Source organism: Apiospora kogelbergensis (assembly GCF_038363985.1).
Source record: "Apiospora kogelbergensis strain CBS 113332 chromosome Unknown utg000003l_segment0_segment0, whole genome shotgun sequence".
Lineage (NCBI taxonomy): Eukaryota > Fungi > Ascomycota > Sordariomycetes > Amphisphaeriales > Apiosporaceae > Apiospora > Apiospora kogelbergensis.
In genome coordinates, this window is record NW_027117420.1 from 3,857,315 (window position 1) to 3,871,973 (window position 14,659).

The following is a 14,659-nucleotide window of genomic DNA, read 5'->3' on the forward strand; positions in this document are numbered from 1 at the left end:
CGGAAGCACTCGTAAGCAGCCTGCTTGGTTGATCGGTGAGCCGTTGTACCAGGATCAAGATAAGGTCGGCCCAACCAAACCCGACACACCAATCGGCGACACGCAAGCGCCCTGGAGAGGGCAAGCAAGTCATACAGGTAGTAGTACCAAACTTCAGTTTTATTTATCCCATCAAGGGGGGAAGAAACAAGCCGAAGCAGAAATCAACGGTGAAATCTAATCTTCCAGATCTTCTCTTTCTAGTTAGTTATTGTATACATCCATCCAACCTACCAGGACGCCGGTGTGAGAAAGCAAGAAAATGAGGCGCTGCTTCTTGGAATTCCACTGGCCGGTGGGCCATACCTGTTCCGACAGGCGATGCTCGCATGCATAGATCTATCTTTAGGCAGCAATATCACCTCAAACTCCGCGAGTGCTGCCAACTTCCAGGATTAAAACGAAGAAACCCCCATTTAACAATCCGGCACGCTAACTGGGATGTTCAACGGCACACTCGTGGCCAGCCCACTGAGGCTCGTCTCCTTGAACTCGTTGCGCATACCCTGGGCCGTGAGCCGCATGGCCCGGATCGCGTCGTCCAGACTGACCTTCTGCTTGCCGGAACTGCTCAGGGCCAGGTTGGCGCTGGAAATGGCTTTGATGGCGCCCAGGGCATTACGCTCGATGCAGGGGCTTGCACCAATCCGCCGATGGGGTCGCACGTCAAGCCCAAGTTGTGTTCGATACCGATCTCGGCGGCTTGCTGGATCGTCTCGGGGCTTGCGCCCATGCACGCGGCGAATGCGCCCGCGGCCATGGAGCAGGCGACGCCCACTTCGGCCATGCAGCCGCCCTCGGCAGCGGAGATGGTGGCACCGCGCTTGTAGAGCATGCCAATGGCCGAGGCCGTCAGCAGGAAGGTGAGGATGTCGCGCTCCGGGTCATCGCTGACGAACTCGACTGTGTACTTGAGTACAGCGGGGATGATCCCAGCAGCACCGTTGGTAGGTGCTGTCACGATGCGTCCACCGGCAGCGTTGGTCTCGTTCACGGCTGTGGCAAAGTAAGCAAGTCATCAGTAGAGGGTGGGAGGCGGGTCTCTCTTACCCATAGCATAGACCGAAAGATGGTCCATGGCAGGGAACGTGGTCCGGCGAAGTGGGGAGGGCATGACGGGGTGGTAGAGGGAGCCGTGCACGCGGGGGGAGTGGCCCGCTTGATAGCAGACTCGGAACGACTCAAAGCTTTCGAAGTCGTCGAGGCCGCTGGTTTCTCCCCTTTGCCTCCAGAGCTTGATGCCAGCTCGCCGCTAACACGTGAGGTATGCGAAGGGTAAAGACCCCGCGTCAGCCTGCTGTATAACGCTGGCGCGCGTCGGTGCAATTTGAGAGATCCGGGCAAGACGGCGTCGGATGGTGCCTGCACGCCCTCGAGGATGCTATGATCCATTGTTTCCCAGATACGGAACACTTTGTCGTGGATCTCATCATCGGTGTAGCCATGGCTCTTCTCGTTCTCGTAAACAAGCTGCGCGATAGTGAGGTTGTGCTTCTTGCACAGGGCCAGAAGACTGGAAGCATCGCGGAAGGCGTAACGCGGTTGCTTGCTATCGCCATTCGCCTCGTTATCGTCGGAGGTGGGAAGAGACGGCGAGTCCTTTGATCCATCATCAGCGCCTGCGTGGACTATGACACCTGCTTCCGCAGACTCCGCGGAGGAGCCGTCCAAGAGCTTGACCTCGGCACCTGTTTTTCTGTCGCCGGCCGCATCGGCTCTTCTGATCTCCTTGTAGAACATGTTCTCCGCCAGATCGGCCGGGTGGCCAGCTTCGTTGGTGCCGGTCAAAGAACCCTGTGCCGGGCTGTCGGAGGGCGAGTTCTCGGGATTGATGGACAAGGAGCCGTTGACGACGAAGCCGCCGCCGACGCTGAACAGATCGTTGGTCGCGATCATGTACCCATCCTTGTCGAACACGCGGAACCTCATTCCGTTGCTATGGAGGGGCAGCTTCTTGCCCCACTCCCAGGTGAAGTCGCGGTCATAGTCGAACGAAATCTCCTTGCCCTGGCCCTCAGCGAGACCGTGGCCAAGGTAAAGCTTCTTCTTTTCCTTGATCTCAATAAACCGTTCAGGCACGTAGGCCGTGTCAACCGACTCCACGTTGGCGCTCTCCAAGCCCAGGAGCAGCGCTGAAGGGGTCATATGGCCCTCGCCGGTTAGGGCCAAGCTGCCATACAGGGAGATCCGGATACGATCAACCTGCTGCAGAAGGCCAGCCTCGATCAGGTCGGTGATGAAGATGTTGCCGGCACGCATGGGCCCTACCGTGTGCGAGGACGAGGGCCCGATTCCGATGGAAAAGAGATCAAACGTCGAAATGACGGCGTGCTCGTGGTCTGCCTCACTGTAGGTGCCCCCTTCGCCTTCCTCGTCCTCGTTGTTCCGAGTGCTATAACGGCGAGCCTGCGTCATGTGCCGCGATGTAGCTGTAGTAGCTGCTCGCAGAGGTGCGCGGCGTGGCGCATTGTGTGGAGCGATAAGAGACAAAGGAGCCAAGCTGGGTTGAGGTGACCGGATCGCCGTCCTCCCCAGCAAGCATAACGGCCGGATGACTGATCGGTGCATCATGATGCCTATGGTGTATGTGCTGCAACGAACAGCGAGTGACCAGGATGCGGTGATGGCAAATGACCAATGAAAGGGACCAAATTGAGTTGCAGAGCCCAATTGGGCCTACGACACCTGAACGCTTTACGACTCACGAGCCGCAAGCTTGGAGAAGCAAGTGCCTGTAGGAAATGCCAATTGAACCTCCCACGTACTTCAAAGATGAGGATGAACGAATAAACCGAGCTGAGTCAAACACAGTCCACGGGATAGTGAACCAAGCAAAAAAGGAAAGAACAGTAAGAGTCTCACCGTCGCTTTGGAACTTGGTTGGCATCCAAGGCCACGGTCAACAGAGATCCAAGCTCGTCCCCGAAGGCTATCGATAATTCGGGCTACCAACCAATCACAGTCACCGCATTAGACCAATCTTTGGCCAAGTGGATATGCAGACGGATGGCCTTATCAATTATAGGGTAATTGGATGTCCCTCAAATATGACCAGCAGGACTAGAGACATTCGTCGGTTCACTCTCATTACGTACAACCTCCATCAGAGGCTTGAGTTGCTAGATGGACTATGTATAATAGAACATGTAGTTCTAGTCTTGGAGCAAGTCTAGCTCCGAGCATCGCCCCGAGGTCGTGTCGGCTAGACGAGAGACATGATTTGGGAACGAATTCGGGGAAATACAGGGGTCAGAAGAAGGAAGTTTTTGGTCAAATTATCGTCAATTCTTGGCGGCATATCAATACGCCACGTCCAATACACTTGCAAGCAGCCTATCTACCAGTCAGGCGCGAGCATGCAAGATTCCCATCCTATGGTACAAAGACAACGAATGCCACGCAATGCAATCATGAGCTGAGATGAAATGAAACCATTATCCCCATAATCGTGATTTCCTCTCCCGGAATAGCATAAGAATGACCTTGCCAGGTGAGTCGTAAAGCACTCGCGAGCGCTGCCCCTCCAGCCCCATCATTACACGACATGGCGGTTCAGGCTCAGAGGGTGCAGGATTAGATTGGGTTGAAGGTCGTTTAATAGTGTACAAGGGTGATTGGTATCTCCGAGAGACACATCACCGGAGGTCGAGGTACGGATTGTAGTCCAAGTGCGGACACGACGGCAGAGGCCATGAGATCATGGACCTTACAGAGCAGGCTTGGCGTCTCGGCCGAGGGCGGCGCCGACTTGTTGGGCAGTCGCGGAGCCTTCCTGTCCAGGAGCTCCAGCCGTGAGGATCTAGGATCACAGTTAGTCATTGGGACACAACAGATTGGCAGATCATCTTTCTGTGCAAAACTTACCTCGCCACCCATCTCGCGCATCTTCATTTCCTTCTCCATCTCCATCACTTGCTGCTCCTCGGCCCACGCAAGAGCCCATGGCACACCCAGGACAAGCGCGGAGCTGGCGAGCACCCATAGAGTCTTACCGCTGAAGCTTAGTACAGACTTGACGGCATCGGATGTGGCAGTCGCTGTGTTGCTTATCGAGGAACGGGTCTGGGGAGGGATGATATCGCGCAGAGCGTAGAGGCGCTCGGCGAAAGACTCGTCGACCGGGTCGTAGTCGGACTCGTTGGAGATCTCGGAATCTGCAAGTGAGGGGCTACGTCAGTAATCTGACCAGCACAGAGGGAGGCGCGCAATCACGGCAGCCGCCGCAAGTTGTCGCAATGCGACAAGGTGAACGGGCTAACAATGACGGTAGACATACCAGTATCAGTGAAGTCCTCTTCATCTTCCTCAGGACCGGGCTGGCCCTCCTGGAAATGCTCGTCGACAACCTCGGTAAGTTGAACCATTTTGGTATCTGGGTTTTGGTATGTGGCGGCTGGGTTGCAAGAGTGACGTCGCTGTCACAATTCTCGAGGTTAAGCGGCTCGAGAGACTTGAGCTCAAACGTGCCGGCAAAAGCAGGAGATTGCTTGTGAGGATCGGAATGTTATGTGTGGGAACAATGCCAGAGAGAGCGAGGAAAGGGCTGTCGTGGTTGAAGATGAAGTCAAGGTTTCCAATGGTGCCCGGTTGGATCAGCTGCACCACCACCGAGCTGGAGCTTCTTCAGAAATTTCGCTGGGAGCCCATGACGCTACAGGCTGCTTGTTCAGTTGTGCAGGGGTGGGTGTGGATCAACGACGGCGCCGATGCTTTTCCGATGCCGACCTTTTTGATTTCAAGTGGTGGGATAGCGTGCGGGTGTTTTCGAATACTGTCCTCGCACAGTACGTGCTGTGGGCTGTGAGGTCCGACTCACTGACGATTGAACAATTGCACACTACCGGGTGGACACCCACCACGCCGCCCCGTGACCGGCTTTCCCCGTCATACCGCTCCGGTGTGCAGGCGATGAAGCCACAGAGGTTGCAAGATTGATGGCAAGGCACTCAGCCAATGTGGCGTTGCAGAAAAGGAATCGGCCGCCCTTGATGAAGGGACCCGGCAGTCTGGTTCAGCCCAGGGCTTTCAAGGAATGGCACAAACGCTGATTCGCCAACAAAAGATCCCCCACGCCCATTGCTGCGTTTGTCGCTTCAAGGAGACGCGACGATACATGATCTCCCATTCTTGAAACGGTCCGAAAATGCCCAGGAACTGCTGGTAATGAGACGCTTGACCGTGATCCTGTAGTACGGTGGTATCAAGGGGCGCAGCAGGACGCAGAGGAATCTGGATCGGCCGAGTTCTATCATACATTAGGAAAGCCTCACGCCGTACACTTGCATTCGGCAGACAAAGGGGCATGTGAAGGTGTTTCAACCGGGAGCATTATCCTCGTTTCAAACTCGAGATTCCTGTTGGTTCTGAAAACGCATGTATCTTCATCTTCCACCAAGACAGCATTATAAAGACCTCGGGTCGTCCCCATCTCTGCTCTCGTGTGGACTTCCGAAATCATCAACTCCGTAATCACTTGCTCCTAACTAGACCAAACACAAACCCTCCAATTCTCAGCGCAGGTCGCAGTGTACCATTGCTTTTCTACCCAACGTTTTCTTTTTCTTGAGCCTTGTTTTACCATCACAGAAACGCATTCTTTCGACCCCTATCTCAGCAGCCCCACGTCTCGTCAACATGCGCGCCGTAACTGTCATCCTTGCCTTTGCCGCCGCCATGGCTGCCGCGACTCCTGCCATCAGCGTCAACAGTCTTAACGGCAGAGCTGACTGCGTAAGTCTCACCCCTCTCGTGGCGCCTTTTTTTCTTCTTTCTCCTAACCCTCTTGCCAGTTTTGCGACGAGAGCTCTTGTGAGGGACCCCCTTGCTGCGCCAACGGTACCTGCCCCTAAAGAATTTGGGCTCGACCGTCTCTCGAAAGGGGCGGTATGCATATAGCTCGTGATAATGGAAACGTGGAAAGGGTCATGGAATGGTTGTTTGTGGCTGTCTTGGGGGATTAACGGACATCGCTGCCATTTGTCAATGTACCTTTATCGACACATGCATAAAACCCGTCACGCCGCTTCGGAATGGAATGTGAATGCATTGTCGTTCTGGACCATTTCACCAGGCTACACTCTTCCAATTCGATCTAGTACCAAGTTGAAACCGCAAACCGATCAATACCCCCTAGGATTATTGCTCAGTTGGAGACCCCGCAAGACCGTCGCTCTCGTTGTCAAGACATCATTTAATCACCAAGACATCAGACAGGGGATAAGACAGCACAACATGAGGTAGGGTGAAAATTATTATTAATCAACAAGCATATATGCAAGTAGTCGGTCCCCTTTTCGTTCCATTGTCAAACGTAGTAAGTAATTCCGTCAAACCAGCAACGCCTACCAATCTCTCTCTGCGCACGCTATGCTTTCTAGGAAACCCGACATGATACCAGGCACTGATTGCCCTTCTCCTTCTATCCCGACAGGCATGTACGCGTATATGTATATTTAAAATGTGTCATGATCGTGGTTCATACCCGGCGTCTTTTCTTGCTAGTGACGATACACCGAAGAAACGCAACAGCAATCACTTATTGCCGAGGCGACGGTTCCGCGAACCGAATCCCCCGCCGCGCTGGGGGCACTCTAGGGGTATCATCGTCATCGCTATCGCTGTCCTCCCGTGTCGTCTCGCCCAGCCCCAGCGCCGCCTCGCGCCGCCTCCGTTCAGCGGGAGTCTCCTTCTCGACCACGTCGTCGTCGTCCTGGATCGTCGACAGGGCCGCCATGCGTCGGCGCCGCTCCGCCGCTGTCTCAGGCTGGTCGCTGCCACCGACATCCCCAGCAGTGGTTCCTGCGCCTTCCGAGCCCGTTTCAAAAGCGACCTGGGACTTGGCCGTGCCACTTCGTCCACGGGTTACTGGCGCTTCCTCCTGGGATTTGGCTGGCGCCTTGCCCTGTTGTCTCGCGCTGTCACTTGCCCCCTTGACAGATGGATTGGAGCTCCCGGTGGCCGCCGGACTAGCGGTGCCAGCCTGGGCCTGTTGCTTAGCCAAGGCCTTCATAGCTGGCGACGCGTCCGATTGCTGGATGACTTCGCGCCTTGTCCGAACATCGAGCTTTTGAACTTCTTTCAGGAAATCGTCCTTCGTCATTCGTCGACCCTCCCCACCAATCGTAAACCGGATTTTGCGGTCATCATCCTCCGCGCCCTCCTCCGGGATAGCAGCAGTGCCCTTTTTGCCCTCTCCGGCCGCTGGCCGACCGAAACCAGCCCAATTTCCGAAGCTAGATTTGACATTGCTGGGCTTGGCAGCAGACCCTGAAGGTCCTGCCTCGCTTGCTGCTTCTCCAGCTGACTCGGCGTTCTCCCCCTTCTTTCCTAGGCCCATATACTTCAGGCTTGAAGCAGTCATACTGCTGCCCTCGGGATTTTGGGCCTTGCTGGACGGCAGCTCGTATTTCTTGACAACTTCGCCATCCTCGTCTTCAACGATAATCTGTTCGATGTTAGCACAGAGTTTAGCAAGTGAGGGCAGGCGCGAACCACTTACCGTATTGCCGAATTGATACGCCCGAGCAGGCTCGTGCCTTCTTTGGGCACTAGTCTTGCCCTTTCGCTTCTGAGCCTCTTCATTCCTCCACTCTCCGACACGCTTCTTCAAAGATTCAAAAGTCCAGTTCGACTTCTGGGTCTCATGCTCGGCCAGTTCCTTCAGACTCTCCAAGTTGCTTGTAGCCGGGTGGTGTTGCCCCTGAGTCTCCTCCACAGCAAGCACCTGGCCATCCTCATCCTCAATGATAATGTGATGGCCTTCATGGTAAACGCCGATCTCTGGCTGGCTGCGGTTTCGTTCGTCTTCGCCGTCGGCCTCACGCCCCACACGGGCTGCATGTTTCTTCTCTGCCTTTTCCGACTCTTTCTCCGATCCCTTCTCGGAACCCTTCTCGCGCAATTCCCCAGATGACTCATCGCCTTGGAGAGTGCCAGAAGGATCCTTCTCTTCGAATTGTGCCTGTTGAGCAGTTTCGGTGCTCGGGGACATTGGTTCGAGATTGCTGGTGGAACGTCGCTGAGGGAAAATGGCTGATTCACTGACAGGTCCGCCGGGTCCAATTCCGTCGTCCCATACCTTTCTACGGCGGCGACCGTGCGACGAAGCACGGCTCGCGGACCTGCTAGTGTCTTCGTTCTTCTGCCGCCGGAGGAACTGACCAGGTAAACCAGTTGGTGGCAGGGTGCCTGGCGGGAATTCGGGAAGCTTCATGTCATCGCCTTCGGTATCAGACATGGTGCGCGCCTGCGATCGTGACTGCGAAGAGATTCGAGGCAGTCTGTTCATCCAAGAAGGACCATCCTCGGGTGCGGCGGTGTATGACATGGTAAGTGACAAGGTGTTGATGCGCTTTCCAAGTGTGAAGACTGCAATCGACGATCCATGGACAATGATGGAGGAAACGACAACAAAAGTTACGATAGGCCAGACAAGAGTGATAAGAGCAAGATGTGGTGTTCCTTCGGGCGGAAGCTCTGAAAGCGGGATTGTGTGTTCCGTTTCCAGTTCGGCACGCGCGAGGATAGCAACGAAAATCGCACCCACGCCTATAGGACCGAAATGTCCTGCGAATAGAGCCTCGCGCCAAGTCTTGACGTCTGGTATGAAAGGTTTCAGTGCCAGCATAATCGGAATGCGTCGGAAGAAGATGACAAGGATAGAAATGGCGACGAGCTTTCCAGCTGACAGGCCCATTTCAACATTGTTAAACTGTTCCCAGGGGATGATGGTACCGAAATAGACGAAGTAGGTTAAGTTGAGCAGCAGATCAATGACGTTAGAAACGTGTGACTCCTCCGTCTTGGACGAGAACCATCCGTCGTTCGAGAAACCAACACCTGCGGCGAAACCGACCAGCAAGTCGTCCACACCGAGAATACTTCCGGATCCAGCGCAGAATAGAGCGAGAACGAAGTAGAAGACAAGAAAACTCTCTCGGTCGATGAGGTCGCGCTTCTCAGCAAACTTGATACTGTGACGGGCGATGTACCCGACCAAGAAGCCGTAGATTGCGCCGAAGACGCATTCGTAGAGGATGGTGTACACAATCCAGTGGTACGTCGTCTCCTTGGCATCCAAATGGTCCTGGATGAGGTAGAGAGCCAAGTAGATGAAGGGGAATGCCATGCCGTCGTTGCAGCCAGACTCGGCGGAGAGCAAGTCGCGCAAATGTTTGGGCACGCGCTTAGCGAACTTGCCTTTACCAACAACGGACGAGGCCAGGACAGGATCGGTGGCAGTAACACAGGCAGCTACACACAAGCTCTCCAGCCAGTTCAGCGGTGGGATCAGCCACCAGATGAAGAGGCTGGTGATGAGCCATCCAAATGTCATGACAGGCAGCAACAGGAGGATGACGGATCTCCAGTGCTTTTCCATGTAAAATTTGGGCAACTCGACACCAACGGCGAAACATTGCACGACGAGGACGATTCTAGAGAACTCGAGTGTAACTTCATCCGTGTTACCCCATGTTTGTGGATTGATCAGATTAGCAGCATGCGGCCCAAAAATGAGACCGCAAAGCGTAGCTACAGTAGCTTCACCAATGTACATGCGCTCCTTGATAATAGTCGAGCAGAGCATGAAAAGGGTTGTGAAACCACCCAGGATGATGTACACCAAGTGCGACTTGGTGACGGACAGATGGTCCCACGCCATGGCTGGCGATGTACGGGTTTTCACCCGCGGGAGCTCTGTGTTGTATTGTGTTTTTCTTTTAAAGGCCGTCCAGTTCCGGGGGCAGGTTTTCAGTTCGGCCGCTGATCGGATACGGGCGCAAAGATGTCTTTACCCCGGGCGTGGGGGTTGGTCGCGGAGCTATGTTCGAGACCGATGCTACCCCAACAAAAACAAACCCGCTATGCGCAACCTGACCTCGAGGCATTCAGATCACAGCTTTGTATTGGTTTCCTTACTCGAGAGCGATGGCAGCAGGCAGTTGGCAGTTAGGAGCCACGACGATACTCGCCAAAGGGAGGCGGCAACTGGAATGATCGGGATCGGTGTAGGTGAGCGCAATTCGCGCAAGTCGTTTCGTGGTAGAGCGAACGTGGCAAGCTCTGAGCTTGTTGTTGAGGCGGAACAAGCTCTATCTTCCTCTGAACAGGCGCACAGCTAAGGCGACTGCAGTGATTGGGTCTGGGAAGTAAGGCAAGGCGTGAATCCAATTTCCCTGTCGTGGACGTCGATGTTCGGAAGAGGAAAACTAGGAGTCAGACCTCTTTAGTATAGAGCCGAGGGACAACAGGTTGAAGGGAACGAGAAAGAAAAAAATAAGAAGGCCGTCGTGCGCCAAGGCAATGGGAATCTTCTGTCATTTTAAAGTTCCGCAGCGCTTGGTATTTTCTTGACGATGAGGATTTGGGGGCGTTGGGAGTTGGGTCCGATGTAAGGATCTAAACAAGCTAAACAAATCGTACAAGGCCGAAGCGGGGACAGTCTAGGCCTGCACGTCCACTAAAGTCCAGGGGTCCCTTGGTTCGCCAGCGCTGATGGTAGATGGCTGAGCTTTATCCGTCGCCTATCGCCACTAAAAAAAACAGCCACCGTACAATATGGGCGCACTCCGAGTGGGTGCAGGTGGTGCGTTCGGTAGGTATCTGCGTATGTTATGTCATGTAGCCAGAAAGTACCTCAAAGGTGTACGTATGTGGAAGAAGACCAACAAAATGGATTAACAGATCAAGGTGCCAGGTGTTGATGATAACAGCATATGTACGGCGATGATCGTAGCGCACATCACTGCCGATAAAAGCTACTTATAAGAAGCCGTTGCAAGCACATGGTTCTGCTGATCTCCAGTTGGAGGCATTCTGAAGGATCATGAAGCTTCCTATCCCACCTGGTAATATATTGCAGACTTGGAATTGCGGGGTGCTTGATCATAGATTGTCATCTTCTTTCCTATCTCCGATGATGAATGACACGCGAAGAAGACTCAGATGACCCAATGGCCTGGAATTTGATGTGAATTGCTGTTTCTGATTGCGGGAAGGCGTAGGTCAGACAGGCGGCCGTACCGATAGCATATTCCCAGACAGCTGCACTGACTAGCTGTGTGCTGTATCGGACGGTGACACAAGCGGGCGACGATTTTTAAGCTTGTTCTCGCCTGCTGGAGGACTTGTTGCGTGCGCTGAACACGGCGTCTCAGATCACAACCTATCGGCTCTTTGCGCACAAAGCGTGCAACCACCAGGTCATGATAACTCAACCAGGTGCCAGACACTTCATCGTCTCAATCGGCATCTCGATAGGTAGAATAACGCTTCCAAGCAAAAGGCAGGTCGAGGTAAGATCTGCGAAACATGTGAGCAAAATCCATGTCGGTTGCATCGTTCCAATGCAGGCGACGAAATACATGACTGTTACATGTCGGATACCGAGTTCGTCCACTCATGCAATACACGTACTGGAACCCGTTAGGCTCTCGAATCACATTCAATTCAGGTCTTATCTTACTTGCTTATTCTAATCCCATCAATTTGGAAGCTTTCGGCTGCATACAGATTGATTGACCTTTATCCCCTTTCCTAGCGACTCTGGCTCACTATTGGCCCGGCAGCAGTGAGCCTCAATCTCTACCCAACGATCAGTTTCTTTTCTTCTTTACTTCTTCTACTTTCCCATGAAGTTGTTATCGTAAACTCGAGTTTTGGCCACGCTTTCCCAAACAAGCAGTCTCAGCCGGCAGGGCGAAATATGTATCTCAGCAATCAACAAGCACCAGGGTTCGACAGAGTACATCAGATTGATTTGGCGGAATTGGCCAAGCTGAGGAAACAAAGCAGAACAGCACACGCAGCTTACTGCCCAGCTTGCCTTGTAATGTGCCGAGTTAACCGTGGAGCGGTTTCCCGCGCATTTGAGGTTAGCCTCTTGGCGGCTCGTCCCCAGAGAGACGGTGACCCATAGCGATTACGTCGCTTGCTACTGGCCTGGCTTCTGGGCAGTATTGCTTGTTAGTTTTTGTTTATTTTTTTCTCTTTCGCTCTCGAACTCACTCTGACCGTCGCTGTCTTCCACAGTGGCAGCTCGGGAATGCACCCCGACGTCACACGCGTCCTCTGTCCACCAGCATGGGGCGGGGAGGCAGGGATGGGTGGGCTATTGGCTAGTGGGTGCAATATTTTCTATCCGTTTCTTTCTGGGTCAGCAATGGATTGTCGGTAGTCGGGTCGGTCTGCCTGTGTACAAGTATCGTGCTGTGTTGTGTTCGTCCTGGTGAGGTGTGAGCGTGCAGACAAGATTTGGCCCAGCTTGCGAGATGGGCGATGGCAAGCCAAGCAAATGCTGGGGGCTCGGCATGAAGAGAATTTCAACGATTCCATCAGCCAAGGCTCTCCCAAGACCGCCGGTTTGCCTGGGCATTCTCGGCATTGTGGACTGGCGGTCACCCAACCACGACTTACATCGTCATGGGCAGGCTGGGCAGAACAAGACAAGCGAGCGAAGCGTTGCAAACAAGAACAAGAGGGAAAAGAAGCTCACTCCAAGAGATCTGGTGTTTCCCCAAGCATTTTTTTCTCCATGTCTTATCCCATTGCTTGTTCAATTGCTTGACCAATTTAGTTGCTTGACCAATTGCTTGATTTCCACCTGGCGCACGCACGCGCACATGGACAAAAGGCCTGACCCATTTCACATGCAGTGGATGTGGTGGACCTAACGGACAGCCGTAGCGGGGAAGAGCCTCTGCCGACCGCCCATCATCCCCTTCGTCCAAAGCCTCCGACTCACGCTCCGGCTCCGGTGGTTTCATTGCCCATCGACAGTGTGGGGGCCAATCTGTCTTCCGTTCCACCCTCGACGTGTCTTTGAGCATGACTTCTTGACTGCAACAGGTGTAGTAGTCACTGAATTTGTTGGTCGGGAGGTAGTCGTGGATGCAGGCCCCGAGTCTGTCACCAATCAACCAATCTCGCTCCATCCTGTCTGCCTCTCTGCTACTCGACTCTACACCGAGTCGTGCTGTGGCCCCCACGCTACCACTGCTGGACATGAAGAATCACTATTACGACTCTTGGCTTTTACAAGTGCTGCTACTCTCACTGCGCCGAACGGCCACGATCCCTGTAATCGGCGGGATGGCACGCCAATTCTCTCCCTTGTATCCTGGCCACATGAGCTTCTGCCTGCAGCATTAGTAACTCATGTAGCTCATCCTCTTGCATCTGCTTTCAGTTAACATTACATTTTGAGACTTCAAATCAAGTTGGTATGGTATTATCTGGATGAAAGTTGCTATAGGAGGTGGTATTAGGTAAAAAAACGATTACTCATAGGTGCTTTATCCCATCAGGCAGCAAGTTGCAGCTGACCAAACCTGTTGAGTTATTCAAATTAATCAACCTTCTGATTTCCTTCTCGCAGGCCTATGCTTGCTTCTACTGGCTGGCCTCAATTCTCGCTTTGCCCCCCTTTGCGCCCTTTGCCCTTCGTGTCCTCCTTGCCGTCCACTTTGACCTGCTTGGTGTCCTTCTTCTCTTGCTTGCTGCGCTTCTTGTCCATGTCCTTGTTGGGAGGGTTGGCATCGTGGGGGCGACGAGCCAAATAATATCGGTCTCCGAAAGGGCTTGGGCTTGCCAATTCTTCCGCGAACAAGCCGGGGGACTTTCGAGCGATAGACTCAGATGTTGCGGGCTGCTCGGGCTTGTCTCCTTTAGAGCCTGGTGTTCAACGTCATTAACGTTGCTCATGTCATACTTTCGGGACTGGCTGCTATGTGTGGTGCCTGCAAGGTAGCAAGCCCATCGGGGACGAGTAGACACCCTCGTGGTCGTGGTCATGCATGGGGATATGTCTGGCTGTGGCTGCCACCTATTTCTCTCTGGGGTGCGTTCACTTACGAGCTGTCTTGCCCTTCATGCGGGCGTGCCAATCGTGCATCTTGCGACGCAAAGAAGAAGGTTCCGACATAGGCTGCGGACGAGTGTATGTAGCGTCGTACGTATTGGACTGATGGCCCAGCTGAGGGTTGCCTTGGGATAGGAAACACGGTGGATCAGGGTCTCGTGGAGTGTCCGTCAAGCCACGGCCAGAGACGTTGTTCAAGTTCCTATTGCTGTAGTGATACTGAGATGCTCTGTTGCGTTTGGCCTGGCTTATGCCTGGATATGTGGTGTCTGGCTGTTGTTGTTGTTGCGGTTGATGTCGCACGTGGTGACTGGCGCAGACGCTGGGGCTTGGCATTAGCGTGCTTGCCCATGCTCTATGTAAACAGCACCACAGGTGCTCTTTACTTTTTGGGGGGTTCCTTTTTAGAAGGTAGCACTTCCTCACTACTTCAGTTTTGAACCTATTTCTGCTGCTATGCTGTGATACGACAGTTGACTTGGACGACTTGGTGAAAATATCTCTTGGACTGTTGCTTGGCTTCCTTCGACACATATCCAGACAGCTTCCCGAAAAAGCTGCTCTTCTGATTAGGCTTTTAGGGCTTCCAAGGTATATTACTGACGCCGCGCAGTGAAACCATATGGGGTTATTCGCTGCGGTCGTCTAGTTGCGTTTGCGGGATGAAGTCTTGTTGAGACCGAGGAGTAGGACACTGGCTGGTCAGCACTTGATGGTGTGCCTATGCCTTCTGATGGTGTCCAGCTATCCTCCGTCACTCGG

General features: G+C 53.7%; 4 protein-coding genes across 4 annotated transcripts; all 4 read right to left on the reverse strand.

The window, feature by feature from the left end:
* Window positions 1-455: 455 nt before the first annotated feature.
* PG998_005995 (L-serine ammonia-lyase) lies at window positions 456-2,610 on the reverse strand (the record flags this gene model as incomplete). Its single annotated transcript, XM_066872813.1, has 4 exons — window positions 456-675; window positions 705-1,035; window positions 1,090-1,291; window positions 1,387-2,610. 4 exons carry the CDS (start codon window positions 2,608-2,610, stop codon window positions 456-458), a joined length of 1,977 nt encoding a protein of 658 aa, XP_066732910.1.
* A 1,135-nt stretch (window positions 2,611-3,745) lies between these two features.
* PG998_005996 (mitochondrial outer membrane translocase complex- subunit Tom22) lies at window positions 3,746-4,403 on the reverse strand (the record flags this gene model as incomplete). Its single annotated transcript, XM_066872814.1, has 3 exons — window positions 3,746-3,838; window positions 3,904-4,193; window positions 4,316-4,403. The coding sequence occupies 3 exons, from the start codon at window positions 4,401-4,403 to the stop codon at window positions 3,746-3,748; spliced, it is 471 nt and encodes a 156-aa protein (XP_066732911.1).
* A 2,171-nt stretch (window positions 4,404-6,574) lies between these two features.
* Window positions 6,575-9,700, reverse strand: PG998_005997 (alkali metal cation/H+ antiporter Nha1 C terminus-domain-containing protein; the record flags this gene model as incomplete). Its single annotated transcript, XM_066872815.1, has 2 exons — window positions 6,575-7,483; window positions 7,538-9,700. The coding sequence occupies 2 exons, from the start codon at window positions 9,698-9,700 to the stop codon at window positions 6,575-6,577; spliced, it is 3,072 nt and encodes a 1,023-aa protein (XP_066732912.1).
* Window positions 9,701-13,441: 3,741 nt separating this feature from the next.
* On the reverse strand, window positions 13,442-14,233 carry PG998_005998 (uncharacterized protein; the record flags this gene model as incomplete). The annotated part of the gene is made up of 2 exons (XM_066872816.1): window positions 13,442-13,710; window positions 13,891-14,233. The coding sequence occupies 2 exons, from the start codon at window positions 14,231-14,233 to the stop codon at window positions 13,442-13,444; spliced, it is 612 nt and encodes a 203-aa protein (XP_066732913.1).
* Window positions 14,234-14,659: the final 426 nt, after the last annotated feature.